We start from the raw sequence: 21,341 nt of genomic DNA, 5'->3' as shown, positions 1-21,341 counted from the left end.
TTGAGTTCCAAATTTTTCTTCAAAACCTAGAAGAGAATCCATGTGAACTTCTTCTTCAAATTTCCCATTTAGAAAAGTATTCTTCACATCTAGCTACTGTAAAGACTAATCAAGATTAACAGTAATGAATAAAAGAACTCTAACAGTATTTGACTTAGCTACTAGAGCAAATGTCTCAAGATAGTTTATCCTGGATATTTGAGTGTACCCTTTAGCCACCAATCGAGTTTTGTATCTGTCTAAAGATCCATGCGGTTTGATTTTGGTTGTGAACGTCCATTTACAACTCACTTTTTTCCCTACAGTAAATTTTAATGTTTCCCATGTACCTATTTTTTCGAGAGCACGCATCTCCTCTGAAACAGCCTCTTTCCATTCAAAAACCTGTAAAGCATCTTTCACATTTTTGGGTATTTCCACAACATCAAGAAACGAAACAAAGGCTAAGAATGTCAAAGACAAGGCTTGATAGGATACAAATTTAGACATAGGATATTTAACAACATTTCTAACACATTTTCTTTTAGCAATTGGAATATCTAGATCAGAAAATTCATTGGTCAAATAACGAGTTTTACCTGGATATTTAATAATATCTTGCGGGTCGAATTCTTGGTGATGAATCTGGTGGATTCCACTTTCTTGATTTCGGTTTCTTATTGAGTAACCCAGCAACTCCTTTGTTTATTCTCTGTTCTCATAGTTAGACTCTACACGTTCATACTCTTTTTTATTAATAACATTAGATCATTCAAGTCATTTTTATTAACAACATTAACATCATTAATTTTTGTGTTGATAATAATTCGCCTTCCCCATTATTAGAATCTTTATGTTGTATATTCCTAATATTTTCTTGATCAATTATTAAATCTTCCTTACTATAATTCTCTCTCTGAAGATTAGAATCAAAGTAAGAACAAATGTAGCATTCATAGTAATAATATTCTTCCTATCAATCAGATTATAACATTTGTAACCTTTTTTATTAGAAGCATACCCAACAAGGACATTTTTTTTTTGCTTTAGGATTTAAGTTATCCTAGTTGTTAAGATGAACAAAAACACTACATCCAAAAACTCAAAGGGGTAAATCTGTGACCAATTTAGAGTTAAGAAAGCTATCTTTAAAAAGACTAAAACGAGTTCTATAATTTAGAGTTTTACTGGGCATTCTATTAATAAAATATGTAGTCATTAACAAGACCTCTCCCCAAAGATAACATGGTACCTGATTAGTGAACATCAAGGTTTGAGTTACTTCCAAAAGATGACGGTTTTTTCTTTTCGCAATCCCATTCTATTGTGGTGTATTCGTACAAGAGCTTTGGCGAACTATTCCATATTTTGTTAAAAAAAATGCCTAATTGGTCACTAAAAAATTTCGCACCATTGTCACTCCGAAATATTTTATTTTCACACCAAATTGTTTTCACCATAGCATAAAAAGACTGAAACACATTTTTAACTTTAAACTAGCCAAACATCTATTAATTAACGAAAAAGGTTTGGAAACTTTACATTTTTTAGGTGGAAAAAATTACCGATTATGTTTGACCAATTCACAAAATTCACAATGATATAAAGGACTTTTATTCTTAAACAGATTAAGTAATAAATGTCTTAAATAGTAAAAATTAGGATGTCCAAGTCTATAATTCAAATCATAATCGTATCTAAACTAAAAACAGAGTTCAAACATAAAGTAGTTGTTTGTCGACTTATATGGTCGACATCAAAAAAGTAAACTTCATATTCTTTAACACTGTCAATCATCCTCCCCAAGACCATATCCTGAAATTTACATATAAAGGAATCAAATATAACACGATAATCCGAGAACTAGGATAATTTACTGATAGATATGAGACTACAAGCTAGATTTGACACATGTAAAACCAAGGAAGGTAAAATTTTAATAGTGCATTTCCTGACTATTGCCGAGAACAATCCATTGCTACTTTAATCTTTTTTTTCTTGCACAAAGTGTGTAAGTTGAGAAAAAGAAATGACTACTAGTCATGTGATCACTAGCGCCAGAATCAACGATCCACATGTTTATTTTATAAGGTTTGACACTGAAAAAAACAAAAGAATCAGTACTTTGGGCAAAGGAGCAAGAAGGACTATTAGATGAGTTAGGAATAGAAGAATTCATCTGAAACTGTGGTGATTGAAAAAGCTTGTGTATATGCTCTAGTTGTTCTTTAGTGAACGAAGACCCTTCCAAAGAACTTTGCTGCTCATGATTTTCATTAGTCGTTTAGAAAGCTCTGCTATCCCCAGATTCTAAACCACGACCATTGCCATTCTTTTTTCTCCCATTCGTTGATTTTCCATAGATTTCTCAAGTGTGCTAATATTTTTTACAGTGTTCATACCAAGGTTTCGTCCTTTTTTCACTATCATCATCATTTTTAACAGTCAAAAGAGCAGAATTATCATCATTAGCTTCAAATCCTGACCTTAACATTACTTTTCTTCTAGTCTTCTCTCTTCTAACCTTAGAAAAAATCTCATGGAGTGTTGGAAGCGTTTTTTCCCCCAGGATTTGAGATCTCACTTCATCAAATTCTCTATTTAAACTAGCCATAAATAAATAAGCTCGCTCATTCTCTTCTTTTCTCATAGCTTTTACACTATCTCCAGGACACTTTCATTCATCATTATAACATTGATCTAGTTCTTGCCAAAGAGACATCATTTCGTTATAATAAAAAGTAACCTCCTTTTCCCCTTGCTTAGCCTTCTAGAGTTTTATTTTTAACTCAAAGATCTATGAAGCGTTTTCTAAATCTGAATAAGTGTCTTTCATAGCATCTCAAACATTTTTAACAGTTGAGTGAAAATAAAAGGTTTACCTATGGATGCTTCCATGAAATTAATAAGTCTCAATTATCATAGAATTTTTTTTACCTCCACGTGCTCATCCTTGGATTGCTCGTCTGTGGTTACTTGACTTCTCCAGTTAAATGACCTAGCTTGTCGGCCCCCATCAATTGTTAACTTCACGGATTGCGATCATTCGAGGTAATTCTTGTCATTCAGCTTTTGAGATGTCAGCTGAAAAGAGAGGTGAGACGCCTTTGTCCCTTGAGCGGTAGTTGTTCCGACTACAGAACTTTCTATCTCCGTTTGGTTCATGTATCTCTTATCTCCAGTGAAGGTTGGTTCAACTATAGTGTTAATGGAAATTTAACCTAGCTCAGATGCCATGTAAGTTTTCAAGAGAGTATTCAATAAAACTGTTTTTATTTTATTAAGCAAAGAATTGAATATAAATAGAAAAAAGACTCACAACATAACTGAGAAAGTAATTCTTATTCTAGGATTTATCTACCTAAATAACTTTAAAAAATATTGCAAAATATATGAGGCTTCAACACATATTTCAACAATATTGATGGCTGCTTTGTTGTCACATTACAACTTCACATCCGTAATCATAGGTATTCTTAGTTCTTCCATAATATGTTTAAGTCACGCCATCTTGCAAATCCTATGAACCATTGATCTATATTCTGCTTCAGCACTTCTAAAATCCTTACTAGGTTCCCTCACACAAACATACAGTAACCTAATGATGATTTTCTATCTGTAATGGATCTTGCCCGATCCTCATATGTGTAGGCTTCAAAGCTTCATTTATGTTCTTTCAAAAAAATAATCATTTCCCTATGGAGTTTCAAGATGCAGCTGATTGCTTCAAGATGCTCTTCACTAGAGGAATCCATGAATTGGCTTACCAAGCTCACGGAAAATACAACGTATGGTCATGTATGTGATAAATAAATCAAATTCCCAACTAATTTCTGATATCGAGATGTATTCACTAGGGCTCCCTTGTTGTCTCCAAGTTTCTGATTTGTGTCAAATGAGGTCTCAACAGTACAACCACTCCTACCAATTTCTTTAAGGAGTAGATCCATCAAATATTTTCTTTTTAACTCTATGATCCCTTTCCTTGATCTAGCTACCTCCATACCAAGAAGATATCTTAGTGATCCCGAGTCTTTGATTTCGAACTCAGGAGTTAGGCACTTTTCAGTCTCTCCATTTCAGCTGTATCATCTCTGTGGAATGATATCATCAGCATACACTATCAAAGCAACTATCTTCCCATTGATTGAATGCTTTGTGAACATGGTGTGTAAGTATACCAAACTAAGCCTTGTATGATTATCAATAAAAGTAACAAACATTTTTTTACCAGACATTGTTAAAACCCTAGACAATCCTCAAACATCACTATTGAAGGTTTGAGCAGAAGAGATTTTTTTTTTTTAAATTTATATTTAGCTGTATATTACATTACAGTGTTATAGGAGAAGATTGTTCATAAAAACAAAAACTAATTCCTAAACCTAAGCGGTCAGTCTCCTAAATTAACTAGATCCTAATATCAATTACCTAAGGTCAAAGATTACAACATATTTCTTCTAATCTCGACACTCCCCCCAAGTTGGTGCACAAGTATCTATCATGCCCAACTTGCTAATTGGAGATTAAAAAATTGGCTTTATGAATTTTCTGACATCCATAAATGTAGTTTAGGATCTACTGCTTCAGTTCCTTTAACATCTCCAGTCAAGTGCCCGATCTTGCCTCAGCCATCAATTGCTGAGGTAGTTTTTCTCATCATGTTTGTAAGAGGTAAGATTGAAGGAATGATGAGAGAGATCACCTCTATGAGACATGGTGGTTCTGAATGTTCCACCAAGATTGTTCTTTCTGACTCAAAAGTTCTTTTCTCAACAGTCGCTGTTTCAGTCATAAAGAAAAGATTAAGCTAGCTGTAGTTCCATGTGATTTAGAACAGAAAATTGAGGATAAAACTATGGTTTCTCTGCTTGCTTCAGTCTGAAAAAAGAATCAACATAATTTATGGGGAAAGTATACCATCGAATATGGTATGAAATTCCCTTAATTGATAGAGATCCTTGAAACTAGGGATCTCTTTATTCAAACCTTGCATAATAAAGAGTTTCCTAAACTATCTAAATCCCTTATCTACATGTATTATGGCTGTCCGAAAGGGTTATGAAATGACTCCATACTGAGCTTTTCTGATTGGACTAAATATCTCTAACTACAAAACGCTATTCTATATTTTTCCCTACCTTCTACCAGTGACAACTAATTTCAATTAATTTCTTCCTTTGTTTTAAAATGAAAAAAGAAAATACCAATAGAGGGACTGTAAGCTCTTTACTAGAGCATTAGAGCTTGCTTCCTTGCCATTCTGATTTAACTTCGGTTTATACATGTTAATTAGTATACTTAATGTGACACGGGAGAATGAAAGAAGAGAAAGAAATCATGAAAAGGAAGAAGGCATAAGTAATGGGGAGGGGGGGAAACAAAATCAAACCATCAATCAGGTCTAAGAAAACGTAACAAAATAAATGCAAAAATAGCAGTAGCATGTAACATGTTTAGCCCCTCCTTTATAGCTTGAGCATGAGCAGCTTTTAGGCTTTGCTTGGCAGAGTGGAAAGAAAATTGGAAGATGGAAAATTGAAGGGGTAGAAAACTAGAAGGATGAAAAACATATTTTTTCTTCCCATAGGTGTGCTTGGTAGGAGAGAGAGAGAAAAGTGGAAAGAAAATCACTTTTCTTTCCATCTATTGCTTGGTAGAGTTGAAAATTGGAAGGAAAGAAAATAAAACATTTGAAAAAATACATAATTTTAAACTAGCATAGGCATCTATCGTTTTTTTTCCTCTTATCATTCCAATTTGGAAGGATTCATTTTTATGCTATCTCTTCTATTTTCTTCTCTCACTTTTCTTCCCAACGAAGCTTTATTTTTTTTCCACTTTTCCAGTGCCTCCTCCCATCCCTCCACTTTTCCACCTAACTAAGCACACCCTTAATTTTAATTTCTCAGGTTTACCATCCTTCATTCTTCTTATGGTATCATTCACTTTATGGCATGGCTTTGTCTTATTGTTTGATATTTATATTTGATTTAATTCTCAAAGTAGTTGTATCATTGATGCCTTTTTCTCCCTCAGGGGCATAGCAAGGGTGGACGACATGGTAAAACCATTAACATATTTTCAATTGCATCAGGACATTTGTAAGTGTTAAAAGTCCTTTTTATTTAATCAGCATTAACATTTTTATATTTAGATGGATATGTCCATATGCTGGCATACATGCATTCTTGGATGCTGGTCTCAACTCTCCATTGCCCTTGATAACCTTCATATCCTTGTGTAAAAATCCTTTTCTTTTTGGCAGATATGAACGCTTTCTTAAAATTATGATTTTAAGTGTGTTAAAGAATACCCATCGTCCAGTAAAATTCTGGTTTATAAAGAATTACTTGTCTCCTCCATTCAAGGTTTGTATATATCTTTTTGGCTGACTTTCCATTTTCTTCTAGGACCATTTTTTTTCTCTCGACCCTTGTTAATCTATAATTTAAAAAGTATATGTCAATGCACTTAACATTCTGATTATTTACACAAATTTCAGGATGTGATTCCACATATGGCACGGGAATATGGCTTTGACTATGAACTAATTACCTACAGATGGCCTACGTGGTTGCACAAGCAGACAGAAAAGCAGCGAATTATCTGGGCATATAAGATTTTGTTCCTTGATGTTATATTTCCCCTTTCATTGGAAAAGGTATCATGTTTCTTGATACTTGCTAGGTAAGTGTACTCTTCTGTTGCTTTTCTTTCCAACTTCAACAGAAAAAATGCATGCGCAGGTTATATTTGTTGATGCTGATCAAGTTGTTAGGGCAGACATGGGAGAACTTTATGACATGGATATAAAAGGAAGACCTCTTGCATATACTCCTTTCTGTGACAACAATAAGGAGATGGACGGATATCGATTTTGGAGACAAGTAAAGTGATACCACACGTCCTTCTGTAAACGGGTAAAAATGTAATAGAAGTATGAGTTTAATGCTGCCCTCTTTGTTCTGTACAGGGATTCTGGAGAGATCATTTACAGGGTAAACCATACCATATAAGGTTTGTGATTACTTTTCAAATTGTCAGGTATTATTCCTTGAAGCAAAACAGGCTTAATGCATCATATAATTCTACAGTGCATTGTATGTGGTCGATTTGGTGAAGTTTCGTGAGACTGCGGCAGGAGATCATTTAAGAGTCTTTTATGAAACTCTTAGCAAGGATCCAAACAGTCTAGCCAATCTGGATCAGGCAAGTTAAATTCATTATATTACATTGTCTTTTTGTACTTTTAGTTTTTCACTTATCCCCTCTCCCCCCCCCCCCAAAGTTTTATTAAATAATTGAAGTAGTTGTTGTCAGGGACGTTGAAAGATAGAAAAGAATGACGAATGGGCCAAAAGAACTGTTTAACTGTTTTTCTCCAATTATGGGTTAACATAGAGTGATGGTATATAACATGGAAGGAAGCATGATTTCTATTTCAGGATCTTCCAAACTATGCACAGCACAGAGTACCCATCTTCTCATTACCACAAGAATGGCTATGGTGTGAATCATGGTGTGGTAATGCCACAAAATCAAGGGCTAAAACCATCGATCTTTGCAACAATCCCATGACAAAAGAACCCAAACTTCAGGTAATTGTATATATGTTTTCCATTATAAGGATATATTATATTTATGCAGCGGATGGTCATTATTATCTCCATACAACTTTTCATCCTTGGATTCTCAGGGTGCTAGAAGAATAGTTCATGAGTGGACCGATCTCGACTTTGAAGCAAGAAAATTCACGGCAAAAATATTGGGTGATGAAATGGACAACCCCGAGGCACTAGCATCATCCGAGAAGTCGGTGAATGACAGTTCATCGGAAGATATGGAATCCAAGGCTGAGTTATGAAAATCTGGATTTCAAGTCCCTTGCAATTCAAAACCATGTTCTTGGCATCCAGTTCGTACTGAGTCTTTTACAGGTAACCATAACCCATGCTGCATGAATTTTTTTTTTTTTTTTTTGAACTGACATTTTTTGCCTTAAAATTTTGGTAAAATGCCATCATGAGGATGCAATGTTTTGGTAAAATAGTTCCTAAAAGTCGAAGCTTCCAGTTTTGGTAAGGTTTTTATATAAATCCCCATTTAACTACGAATTTTCTCAACCTTATTTTATTAGAAAGGTTACACGCATGGCATGAGATCTAATTTTTGTAATATTCTTTTTCTGTAAGTGTAATTCTGTCGGCCACATGCCATGATTGTGAAAGGAAGGTTCTTTTGATAGTACCTTAAATAAAGGTGTGGCCTTTTTATTATGGCTAGATTTAGTGTGATTTATTCATTACTATTTGAATAGTAAATTATTTATATTTTAAATTATTTTAATAAATTTTATAATTAATCTCTAGTGTCATATGTGATACATATAATTTTATGTATTTGTTTTATTAATTTATTATTTTTACATTAATATTGTGGAAAGTTTTATATTATTATTACTATGCGTGAACGATAAAATTTATTTCTTAAAATACATTTAGGGATACCACGACATCTTCAACTATCGAGTTTTATATAAAATTTTACGCTGCTAATTCTCCATCGGTTCAATGAATTTTGAGTAATAAGTGTGTAATAATTAAGATTTTTCGACACTCGAGTTCAGGGTTGATTTAGGGGCGTTTTTTCATGAAACTATAAGCACCAACCTTTATTCGGGGAATTACACTAAAATCGACATCTTTTGGTGTCGAGATTGCAAGTTAAACGTAACGGTGTTCAGTCGGTTAACTGACCGGTTAACCGATTCGAAATAATATTAACCGAATTAACTGACCCTTTAAAATTTTTAACCGTTAATCGAACTGAATTTTTTTCAAAAAAATTAACCGAATTAACCTAATTAATCGAATTAACCGAATTACCTGAATTAACTAAATTAACCGAATTATTTGTATAAAATTATATGTTTTTATTTTTATTTTTAGTTTAAGATTTTTATTTTTATTTACTAAATTATTTGTAATTTTTATGATTGGGTTGGGTTGGGTACTTGAGTTAATATATATTAGATTGGGTATTTGAGTTTATGTTGGATTGAGTTTGAGTGAATAGTAGACTATTTATATATTATAATTTTATTTATTAATTTTTTCGGTTAAACCGAAAAAATTCAGTTAATCGATTGGTTTCGAACCAAATTAACCGTTAACCAAAAACTCAAAAAATTATTAATCGACCCCTGACCGAATTAATTCGGTTAACCGATCGATTAACCGAATTCAGTCAGTTAACTAATTTTTTTTTGATTTTACTCGAATTTTGCACACCCTAGTTGAACGGTTATAAATAAATAAATAGTTTTACTCATTTATATATAAATAAATAGACGGTTATATGAATAAATTTATTGAAAACTGGTATGAAGAAAGTGGTGGTTGTGGTAACTAGATATATGTTATTGTTGGATAGTTACAAATAGGAGTGTAGAAACGGTTAATTAAATTGAATTAGTATTAATCAAATTTTTAATCTTTTAATTATTAATCGAATTGAAATTCTTTTAAAAAATTAATCGAACTAAAATATTTTGGTTAATTCAGTTAGTTAATCGAATTAATTGAATTTTATATTTTTTTTTTGTTAAAATAAGTATAGAACATATCAAAAAATAAATAATAATATTCATTTGACCAAATTAGTTGAATTAGTAATAGCTTAATACATATAATATTATTTATTAAGTTCGGTTAATTATCTGATTTTGAACCGAATTAACCATTAACCGAAATTTCAAAAAATCTTTAATCGGCCTCCGGTCGAACTAGATCGGTTAACCGGCTAATTAATTGAATTAGATCGGTTCGATCAGTTAATTCGGTTTTAACCAAAGCTTGAACATTCCTAGTTATAAAGGTCTTCGAAATTCTCGAATACTGGAATAAATGCGACAGAAGAAAATTGTTACTATAATTAAGAATTTGTGTTAGAATGCATAATCCTTTTTTTCATGTATTAAATTGAATAATCATCAAATCTAATTAACTCTTTCATCAAATCTAATTAACTCTTTCATTCATTTGTACAAGCTTGATATCAAATGATATGTATATATATAAATACACATGTTAATTTTACGTTAGTATTTTGTTCACTGTTAGTGGAATTTTTAACCCCACAAACAGGATTTAGTACATGATATGAGATTATTAATTTATTTTTAATTTTTTTTAATATTTCCTCATAGCACATATAGCATTTCATCCTACTCTGGAATCTTTTAGCTCTACTTGTAGTGCATCAAATAATTTTTTATATATATAATGTCTAACATTGTAATTATGTGCAACAAATAAAAATATGCATTATGGAATGTTTTGAATGGTCCACTTCTGTTCGTTACCGAAATTTTCTAACTTAAACCGTTTAATAGCTGAATGACAATTGATTCCAAGCAAACAATAATCTCCACTGAATTCAATGACCTTGTGACTTTTCGATCCCATATAGATATGGCAAAATCTATGTAAAAGCACAAATACATGTGGCATGTGACCCATTTGGCTAAGCCATTGAGTGTCATAATTCATTGAGAGAGGAATTTTTGTTAAAATACTCCTGCATTATATTCATAAAACCCTCAGGAATGGTTTTAGTAGATGAAAAGCATTTTCCCTTTTTCTTATCTCTTAATGAGAATCATTTGTGTCATTTCAAACTAATGAAAACCATAAATCTTTGTATATCAATCTTATATGATAACTTATTTTATGATTTCTGACCTATTGACCCCTGGTATATATTTATAGTGATGAAATTGTATAAGTCAACAACCATAAAAGGCAAAAGCAAATGTTGAGATAAATTATGACAAGGTGAGTGTTAAGAGTTATTTGGGAATATATGAGAGGTCAGATTACAAAGAATCTAAAGAAAAAATACTCAACTCAATAGTTGTTATAGAGTTCAGTGGTAATTTTAGATTTAGGGTTTAAAGAGGTCAAGTTGACAAAAATATCTAAAAAAAGTAATGAATTCAAATCGAATTCATATTTCATTCACACACTTTGACACTTCTACACTAATTTCTTTTGTTTGTGTTAACATAGCACTAATAGTTAATTAGATACAATTAGCCTCTAAGTACAATACTTGGAAAAAATAAATAAATAAACAAAAAATATGTATAATTTTTCACATCCTGAAATGAATCTCGACAAATTGTTGTCCAAATTCATCATAATTTTATATTTTTTATTTTTATAAAATATCAAGTTCTTATATTATTATTTGAAATTAAAAATATTAAAAATCTAAAATAATATTTAAAACATAATTTTTAGAAATTATATATCTTATTTCAGATCGAAATGAACATGGAAAAATGGTTGTCCAGGTTAATTTGGCTCCATTTGTTTCATTGAAAATGACTTTCGGAAAATGTTTTATGTTTTTCCCTATGCTTATTTCATGGAAAACAATTTGGTCATCGGAAAATGATTTACAGGTCAATAGAAAATAAGCCATTTTTTCTATAAAATAACTTGCCCTTTGGAAAAAAGTAAGTCATTTAAAAAAAAAAAACACTCTTTTATAGGTGATTTTATTTTTATATAAAAATTAACTTAAGTAAAGCTTAATATTATTATATTAATAATAAATTTTTATTTTTAAAATATTTAAAATTAATAAAATATTAATATAAAATATTATTATTTTCAATATTATTTTTAAAATAATTTTCAATATTATTAAACATACATATTTAATTATCTATATCTAATTATATATTAAATTATTAATATAATTTATTATTTTAATAAATTATTTAATATTTCAATTTTATTTTAATAATAAATTTTAAAATTAATAATTTTAAATAATATTCTTTATATATTATTGAAAAATATTCAATATTAATAATTTAATAATAAATATTTATTACAATTATAAAAATATTAATAATAAATTTTTGTAGTATAAATGTCAAAATATGTCATAAATCTATGTAGTCTTCACAAATTTAAAATTTAGACCCTATACTTTTATTTTCAAGAATTTAGCCCTCTACTTTTCATATTTGAAAATCGAGTCCAATTGTTAACATTGTTAATTTTTTTGTCAATTTTGTTGATATCATATTTTTAAATAAAAATACTCGGTATTCATGTAAGTAAAAATGACGTTATAATAAACATGAATTTAACAAATATTTTAATAATGCTAACAACTGAACTGAATTTTAATAACTAAAAGTAAGATTAATTTAATTCAAAAACTAAAGTCCATGGACTAATTTTTAAATTTCTGAAGAGTACAAAGACTTATGACATATTTTAGCCTAATATAAAAATATGAATTTTTAATTTTATAAATATGACTATTAGTTTAAATAATGTTTAGCTTCATTTATCTCTTATAACTCAAATATGTTAATATGTACTCTCATATATATAATATATGTAATTTAAATTAAGTTTTAATTAAGGATTATTTGTTTTAAGTTTATATCGGCAATTGATTAGTACAAAATATTTTCTTATTAGAAAATAATTTTTTATTATTAAAAGGAAATTGCACTATAATATTTTATAACAAATATATTTATGTCGTGTTTGTTTTACAAGCAACAATCTAAAATATAAATTTATAAATATAACATAAACTCAATTAAACAATGAAAAGGTAAAAAAAATCTCAAATGTATGTTTGTTTCATTGAAAATGGCTTTTATGAAATATTTCAAGAAATCTATCGAACAATAGAAAATATTTTACACAAGTTCATCCAAACACCAAAAAAGTAAATTATTTTTCATAAATGATTTTCCAGAAGTCAATTTCAATTGAAACAAACAGAGCTAAATTGTTTAGATTCATTCCAAATATGTTTTTAAATAGTTATATATTATTGTATTTTCATAAAATGTCATATTTTATAAATTTATATATTTTAATTTCAAAATGATAATATAAAATTATGGTATTTTATAAAAAAATAATATATAAAACTGTTAAAAGCATGTTTGAAATATAATCTGGGTAAATGATTCTTCCAGATAATTTGAAGATAACAATTTGTCCAGCTACATTGCAGCATGAAATTATATTTATAAATTTATGTGTTTTTAAATATTTTTAGATTTTATATATTTTTATTTTGAGATAATATAAAAAACTTGATATATTATAAGAAATATATAAAATTACTAAATAAAGGCATATTTTTGAAAATTCATAATTTATAAATTCATAAATTCATAATTTTTTATTTTAAAATTTTGAACCTTTTTTATTTTACCATCACTTGATTAGTTTGTCAATACTTCAACGTTAACTAACAATGTTAGTAAAGTATCAACGAAATACAAAGTTCTAAATCAAAAAAATAAAATAGATACCAATTAGTGGGTATAAATAGACCTATTAGAGAGGAAACACATATACTAACCTTTTCTTTTATGGTGATCATCATATTATAGATTTTTGGCTTATAATTGTGTTGTGTTCCAAGTTCTCAAATCTTATATTTCTTTTCAAGGAAAGATCAGGTCCATGTTTTCAACATCAAAGAATCAAACATAACCAAAACCTAGTTGAAGACACCATGAGAGATGCAGAAACAAGACCAAAGTAGTGGTAGTAGTAGTAGTAGTAGTAGCAGTAATAATGAAAATGTTACTTAAAAATTATATTGGTAATTTCTTAAATTTTATGGAGTCGCAACTCTAGACATAACATACCACTTTATGATGGAAGAAATCAAACTTATAGGACTCATAGATGACAGATCTTCCATTTTACTCTAAAAAGTGTAGACCACTACATTTACCCAACTTACCAACTAGGCAGGCTTCAAATCCCTGTAGTTTCCACCTACCTAATCAGTACCAATACACCCTACAAAATCATATTAGAGACTGCACAAACTTCTGGTCCAAAACACACTAATTTACAGGTTGTTTATTCAACACCCAGGTCCTATAGCAAAAAACTGACATCATATTTATAAGAACATATGTAAGCACTAAAAGACACCAAAACTCCATCGTTTGGAAACCATATATTACTCTCTTTTTTCCTTAAGAGACGTGAATTTCTCCACTGGCATGTACCTCTTTTACCGTTTTCTCGTACTCATCTTCTTCGTCGTCTTCTTCTACTTCTTCTTCTGCATCTTCTTCCTTTGCATCCCCATCTTCTTCTCCACCCCAGCCAAAGCCTCCGATCGACCGTGATACTCGAGGGGCGACTTTGGCCTCTTCAACTATTTTCATGATTTCATCAACACTTTGGAGGGAGAACGTCGGGTTTTCTTTCCTGTAGTAAGCAGCTTGAGCTGCCTCTGTCAGTTCCCTGGGCAAGTTCTTCAAAAACCACGGATGGCTCTTGATATCTTTGATGCTGATCCTCTGTGAAAACACAAGTTGAAATTGAGTAATGGAGAGAGAGGAAATGGAAAAGCAGGCTCATTGATGCTGATGAAAAGATGAAATGTATAAAAACAGCCACCCCTAGAAAGGCAATTCCACTTCATATGCAGAGAAATAAAAATACCCTGCTTCATACTTTTTCCTCATTTAGCAAGAAAGTTTCTTTACGGATTATGACCAAACATAACTCCAAAGGAATAGACAGTTTACAAGATCGTGCTTCAGCACAAGATAAGAAAAAAGGAAAAAAGAAAAAAAAAAGCACAAAATAAAAACAAGAAAACAGACGTACAGAAATGCACATACCCTGGAAGGGCAAAATACCAATCAATAATAGTAGGACATACCCTGGAGGGGCTAGCAACAAATATGCGAGAAAGGAGGTGTTTGCAATCTTGGGATATGTGAACATAGTCTGGGATTTTGTATTGAACTGACATTATCCTCTGCAGCAGATTAAAATGAAAAAAAGGAACTTAAGAAATCATAATGATCAAGTGAAGTCAAAAAAAGGGATGGGCAGGATGATGTAACTTACACTAATAGTTTTCCTAAAGTTCTTAGGATCCTCTTGGTCCTCAAATGGGTATGCACCAACCAACATAACGTAAAGAGTCACCCCACAAGACCATACATCTGCCATCTGAAAAGAAATCCAATCCTAAATACAGTCAGAAACTGCAAGTGTGAAAACCTCTCTGCTTTGGAAAGACTTGATAAAACTCTGGCTGCAGTTTATCTTTACTGTGATAAAATATTCCACATGGTACTGCTTTCATGGTCACTATAATGAAAACATCACCATAAAGCAAAACTAGCTGTAACAATGCACTGTTGCGGATTTCCAACTAATTGTTAAAGATGATTGATCATTTACAAAGCATATAATCACTCATAACATGTGCCAAGAAACACCAGCTGATCTTTAGAACAGCATGTAAAGGCATCAATTACTCTAGCACACAAGATCATTTATCATAAGCACATAATCATAACTCAAATAACCCAAAGTAAATAAAGAAGCAGCCATCAACAACATTTGAACAAAGTAGATAAAGACTAAATTACCTTGCCATCATATTCTCTCCGAGAAAGAACTTCTGGTGCAATATATGCGGGAGTTCCAACAGTTGACTTGGGTCTTGAATGCAGTAGAGATGACTACAAAATGGGGGATAAGGGACAATCTTAAACAGAATAATTTTAAATGCATTTGCCCATGCTTACTGTAATAATGACCCCATTCATTTATACCTTTGAATAACCAAAATCACAGATTTTCAGACGAGGAGCAGGGCTCCCATCCAACAGGGTATTCTCTAACTTCAGATCTCGATGGCATATTTGCTGAAAGTCAAAAGATGTAAAATATAAGAAGATTACAAGAACATGCAGTTTTAACTTCATGCAATAGATAGGAATGTCAATCTTTGTTACCATGGCATGACAGTAGCTAACTCCTGAGATCAACTGCTGAAAAAAATACCTAGCCTGAAAACACAAAATAAGAAAGAACGTCATTAGGATAAAGTTCAATATCGGCTAGCAGCCAATCTCTCACTTAGAAATATAATGCAGGATTGTTCAATTGATAAGACTGAGGTATTTGATCTCATACTAGTTTCTGAATCAATTCAATTGAGAGGGGAAAAGGGTACATAATGCAGCCAACCATACGGTACGAAATTTAAAGTAAAATAAACATTACTAGCTTCCTGTAGCTAACCCCTGCGATAGACATCACTAGCAAAAGAGTATTCTATTTTGTAACCAAAAGTTTCATAATCAAAAGCGAACCTCATCCTCGCTGAATCGTCCAGCGTTGCAAATTCGCTCAAAGAGTTCACCACCAGCTGCATACTCCATCACAATTGCAAGATGTGTAGGAGTCAAAACCACCTGCAAAATTGAAAAAGAAAACAGTTAAGTAGAATAATATAAAGATAAAAGAAAATTAAGAGGATAAAAATTTGATACCTCTTTGAACCGAATTATATTCGGATGACGTAGTGATCTATGATTTATAATCTCCCTTGCCACATTCTCATCAATCTGTTCAAAGTTAAAATGCAACAAGTTTCCAAATTGCTTTCAATTATAATAGAACAACAAGAAATCTTTCACTCAGCTGCAGATTTCAATCTCTAAAAAACTAAGGACGATAATTTCGTTAAAAATGAAAACAAACAAACAATCCTTTATATAAGCATACATGCATACAATAATTCATAGAAAGAAATATACACAGATATATATATATATACATATAAAGAGAAAGGAACCTTTTGTCCACGGTCGATATACTTCATGGCGACGAGTTCTTTGGTTTCTTTGTTACGCATCAACCTCGCTACGCCGAAGTTCCCAGATCCTATGTCTTTCACCAGCTCGTACTTGTCCATCTTTTATTTTCTTTTACTTTTTCCCTTTTCCTTTACAAATAAATCAAGATAAATCGAAAACCCTAACTCAATTATTCACAAATCGTAACAGGTAACAATTAATACAAACACATTATAAATCGGAAATTCGCGGCGGTGGCCGAAGTGGCGGAAGTAGCGGTGGAGATTGGAGAGATTTGAAGGAAAGTAAAAGGAATATTGAAAAAAAATTCAAATCATGACAGAGCAAAATCAGTGCTTTTTGAAGAGAAAGAATCTTTTTTTACTGTTTATAAGCCTTTTTTTTAAATTATTTTTATTTTGGTTTTATTAGAGAAGAGAGGGGCAATTTTGGAATCTAGCTTTTGGTTTTTGCTTTGCAAGACAAAAGAGAAGCGAGTGAACATAATGATAATTCCAAGGAATATCCCCACTGCTACTTTCTTCTTCTAAAAGCGGTCTGATTCCCTGCGGAGACCCTTCCTGTGTTTATCGTGAGCTCTCGTCCATGATTCAATTTGATTAACATAAAGTTGATGACCGTCCGTGAGAAGATCATGATGAAATTTAGGGTTATTGATTATTGTAATTTGTAATTGCTCAATAAATTGGAAATTGTAGATTTCGTACCATAATTTACCCACGATAATATAATATTTTTCTTCCATGTCTTTTATATCCATTTTATTGTCTGGTTATTTATTTTAATAATATTATTTTTAAAATTTGAATTATAATATAATTTATTATTACTCTTGACTCTTTTATTTAAAAATAATTCCGTAATATATTAAAGAAAATATATTGATGCGTTGGATAATTTTTTTTGATAAAAGAAAGAGATTAAAGATGGAATTATTGACTTAAATTGAATGATTTTTTAAATAACTAAATTTATGAAAGTTTGTTTAAAAATGGAATTCAAGCACTAAACTTATTAGTTGAAATGAGTTTATTTATATTTGATATCAAATTTTATCTACAAATTCATCTATGTGATAATGTAATACGTGCATGTATTGATGTGTGAATTTGAATTTATATCATATAAAAAATTATTTAAAAGATTTTATTAAATAAAAAAAACTAACTTTGACGGTCGTAAGGAGATTCTTTTGAAATTGCATACATTATTATAGCATATTTTTATTTATTAAATTAATTAAATAGATTGATGAAAAAATAAATTATTTCATTATATTTTTTAAATAATTAAATTTTAAAATTGACATCATTATTAATGCAATAATTAAAAGGGTTTTTATCAATGGTAGAACCAAGTAGGGGCCATAGTCTCCCAAAGTTTAGTTTTCTTCAATTTAATCCTTTGTAAATATACTATGGCCCTCTCAATAATATAAGTAGGCCCCCTTAAGGTTTAAGATTTTAGCAATTTCCCCTTTGTATATATATATTATAGCCCTCCTAAAATATAAGTAAACCCTCTAATATTTTTATAATATTAAAATAATATTAAAAAGTTATTCTTAATAAAAACAAAGGGAAATTTTATTGAAGAAGCTAAATTATTTATGATGATTTTTTTAATATTTTTGTTAAATAATAATTTAATATTTTACTTAAAATAATAATTTTTACAAGTAATATAATAATATATATAAAAGAAAAGACGAACAAACTTTTATCATCTTTCTCCTTCATATTGTTGCCTAGCAAGAAAAGAAGAAAAAATTTCTTGGTCATTTTCCTCCAAATTTTAAGTATAAGGTATGCTTTTTCTTCAATTTTTTCATAGATTTTGAATCTTTGAAAGTTGTTTTACATATAAGTACCAATAGTTTTTTATTTTATTTTATCAAGTATATTAAAATTTGTCATTAAATAATATTGATGGAAGCTTATAAAATTAAGTGAAATGTGTATATTTTTTTGTGGAAAATTATTAGAAGACGGTTTATAAATTATTAGAAGTGTAAAAACGAAACAAAAATAGTTAGATATAGTAAGTTTCGGCCAAAGTGAAGGGGAGGAAGAAAGCATTCGTCACTTTGTTTAAAATTATGTCAAATAATAGCTTGTGAAGCAATAAGTATTCTGATGAAAACGGAATAAAAAATTGTTAACCAAGTTGAAAGTTATATGAATTTTGAATCAGGAAACTTAAGTTGTTAACTTGATAAACCATGTATATTCAAGCTTGTCATTAGTAGTTGATTTACTATATCTAGCTATATTAATTTTATTTTTATGAAATTTGAATGATTTAATTAGTATTTAAAAGATTATGTTTCAATTGAAAATTACCATTCTAATTATAAAATTAGTAAATTATGGATTTCAAGTTAAATTTGAATATTATGATTTTCGAATTGTTGAACAAGCACAAGCATGAATATGTTTGATTAAAAGTAAAAATTTTATATTATGTGATTTATGATTTGAATATGAAATGAAATTAAAATGAGAGTGATATGAAAATGGAAATGAATATAAAATCGATTGTTATATTAGAATATTACTTTTTTAACCGATTGTTTATATATTTAAATCGATTATTACGTAGCACGCCTAATTTTAACTTAGCCTCCTCAAAATTAACATCTTGACTCCGTCACTAATTTTTATCTAAATTTTTAAAGAATTATAAATAACCTTAATAAAACAGGAATTAATTTCAATCATGATAAAATTAATTTAAAAATCGTGATCATGATCTCAATAATAATAATAATAATAATCCACGTCTATGAAAATTGATTTATTTTATTGCATTTCTTTAATGATACATTTACTCAATAAATCGTCATAGCAAGAACGATTGAAACGTGAGGTTGAAAGTCTTTATAGCATAGTCGACAATCTGATTCATTTTCAACTAAACCTTTCACCATATTATTAAAATTAAAAAAAAAAAGTGACCCAATAAACCCATCAAAAGATGCTGAGCATGTACACCACATCATTATTAGTTTAATTGTGGCCTTAGTCTCCGAAATTTTAAATTTTATCCTTAATTTTAACTTAGTATAATTCATCATTTTATATATTTTTGAAAAAAAGATTTTTATTAATAAATTAATTTTGTTAAAATAATAATATGAATTTTTAAAAAATTATTTTATTATTATATCACTTCGGGTAGTCATGTATAAATGTAATAAATTTGTATGATGACAAATTGCTTAAGATTAATTTTTTAAAGAAATGATTTATTACTTTAATGATATCAACTATGAGGTAATTAATTCAAATCTGATTAAGGAAAAATAAAATTTAATCATAATTAGGATCACCTTTATTTATGACCTGTGGGTCTATTCTAATCAATTTGAGGATTAGGTTCGGTGGTGGAGCATTGCAAGCTGAGTGGTCCACAATCTACTTGATTTATCTCTCCCCTGAGAGCCTGACGGTAATGTAGACAGCTGCGCGTGGGAAAAAGGGTCAGTTCTGTTAAATCGGTCGGTTATCTAAGAAAAGAATAGAGAATACAAGTGGGAGATAAACCGGATGAAAACGGCAGCCCACGCGTGGGACTCATGCACTTGCATCCTTTGCCACTGTTTACTTTTCCCATTTTAGCCAATGGAACACAATGCGCTTAAGCTTTACTAGGGAATAAAATATTCAATCGAAATAAAGAAAAGAACAAAATTCAATCGAGAGTTACATTTACGAAAAATGTCAAATGAACTGAATCAGATACACCTTGTTCGTTTTCCTTTAAGAAATAAATATTATTTTCTTAAAGTATTTTTAATATATATATGTATAAATATATTCATCTCTTTTGTTTTTTATTAAAAATTTTGATAATGAAAAATTCAAGAATCTATTATAAAATTCATCCAAATTCAATTTACGACAACAAAACCTAAATTATGATGAGTTTTTTTTTCTTTTTTTAATATATGCAACAAGACACATGTAACACATTCAACTCGCTTGTAGAATCTAAAAAATTCCACAATATAAGATCATTTTTCTTTAATTAAATTAAAACTTTACAATACCTTACCGGATGCATGTAATATGTTCAACTCGCTTATGAAATCTAAAATATTCTATAAATAGTGTATGAGATACTTTTTCTTCAATTAAATGAACACTTTTTAATTTTATTTTTAAGAAAAATAATACATAAATTTTGATTTGGGTGAGAAACGAATCCAAATCAAAATTTTAAAATGGAACGAAGCTCATCATAATCTAAGTTTTGTCATCAAAATTTGGATTTGAATGAATTTTTTTTATGGGTTCTTGATTTTTTTATTATTATCAGAGTTGTTAGTTAAAAAACAAAATAGATGAATATGTTTATAAGTTTTGTTTTAAAAAAAAGTTTAAAGAAATAACAATTCACATTTTTTTTGGATTTTGTAGTTAAAAGTTGCCACATGTCGTAAAATATTTCTTTAACGATAGAGGTAATTTGGGTAACATAGTATAGCTTAGGTATCATTCTGAGTAACTGAGTAAAGTTTATGTACCACTTGTGACCAAAAAAACATTTAGGTGCCAACTTAGGAAATAGGTATAATTTAGGTACCATTTTGTGATTTAAGCCTAATATTATCTCTAAAAAAATTAAGGTTAAAATATGCCATAAGCTATTGTATTCTTCA

At 29.7% G+C, this 21,341-nt stretch overlaps 2 protein-coding genes across 2 annotated transcripts in view; one reads left to right on the top strand and one right to left on the bottom strand.

Annotated features, from left to right (window-relative positions):
• Positions 1-8,240, top strand: part of LOC108479387 (UDP-glucose:glycoprotein glucosyltransferase-like) — a 30,265-nt gene extending 22,025 nt beyond the window's left edge. Inside the window, exons 30-37 of the mRNA XM_017781948.2 lie at positions 6,019-6,083; positions 6,248-6,350; positions 6,485-6,643; positions 6,729-6,869; positions 6,956-6,999; positions 7,077-7,191; positions 7,428-7,580; positions 7,679-8,240. Coding sequence (XP_017637437.1) covers positions 6,019-6,083; positions 6,248-6,350; positions 6,485-6,643; positions 6,729-6,869; positions 6,956-6,999; positions 7,077-7,191; positions 7,428-7,580; positions 7,679-7,846 — 948 coding nt within the window. The 3' untranslated portion in view covers positions 7,847-8,240. The remainder of the gene's footprint in view (positions 1-6,018; positions 6,084-6,247; positions 6,351-6,484; positions 6,644-6,728; positions 6,870-6,955; positions 7,000-7,076; positions 7,192-7,427; positions 7,581-7,678) is intronic.
• Positions 8,241-13,619: 5,379 nt separating this feature from the next.
• On the bottom strand, positions 13,620-17,169 carry LOC108479607 (serine/threonine-protein kinase SRK2B). Its single transcript, XM_017782316.2, has 9 exons — positions 16,657-17,169; positions 16,352-16,426; positions 16,172-16,273; positions 15,812-15,865; positions 15,629-15,721; positions 15,443-15,535; positions 14,913-15,017; positions 14,722-14,820; positions 13,620-14,353 (listed from the first exon to the last, which is right to left on the bottom strand). The coding sequence occupies exons 1-9, from the start codon at positions 16,774-16,776 to the stop codon at positions 14,024-14,026; spliced, it is 1,071 nt and encodes a 356-aa protein (XP_017637805.1). The 5' UTR covers positions 16,777-17,169; the 3' UTR covers positions 13,620-14,023.
• Between the last annotated feature and the right edge of the window lie 4,172 nt (positions 17,170-21,341).

This window comes from Gossypium arboreum, chromosome 12, assembly GCF_025698485.1.
Source record: "Gossypium arboreum isolate Shixiya-1 chromosome 12, ASM2569848v2, whole genome shotgun sequence".
Lineage (NCBI taxonomy): Eukaryota > Viridiplantae > Streptophyta > Magnoliopsida > Malvales > Malvaceae > Gossypium > Gossypium arboreum.
Note: the sequence above shows the minus strand (reverse complement) of the source record. Positions and strands in the feature narration are given on the sequence as shown.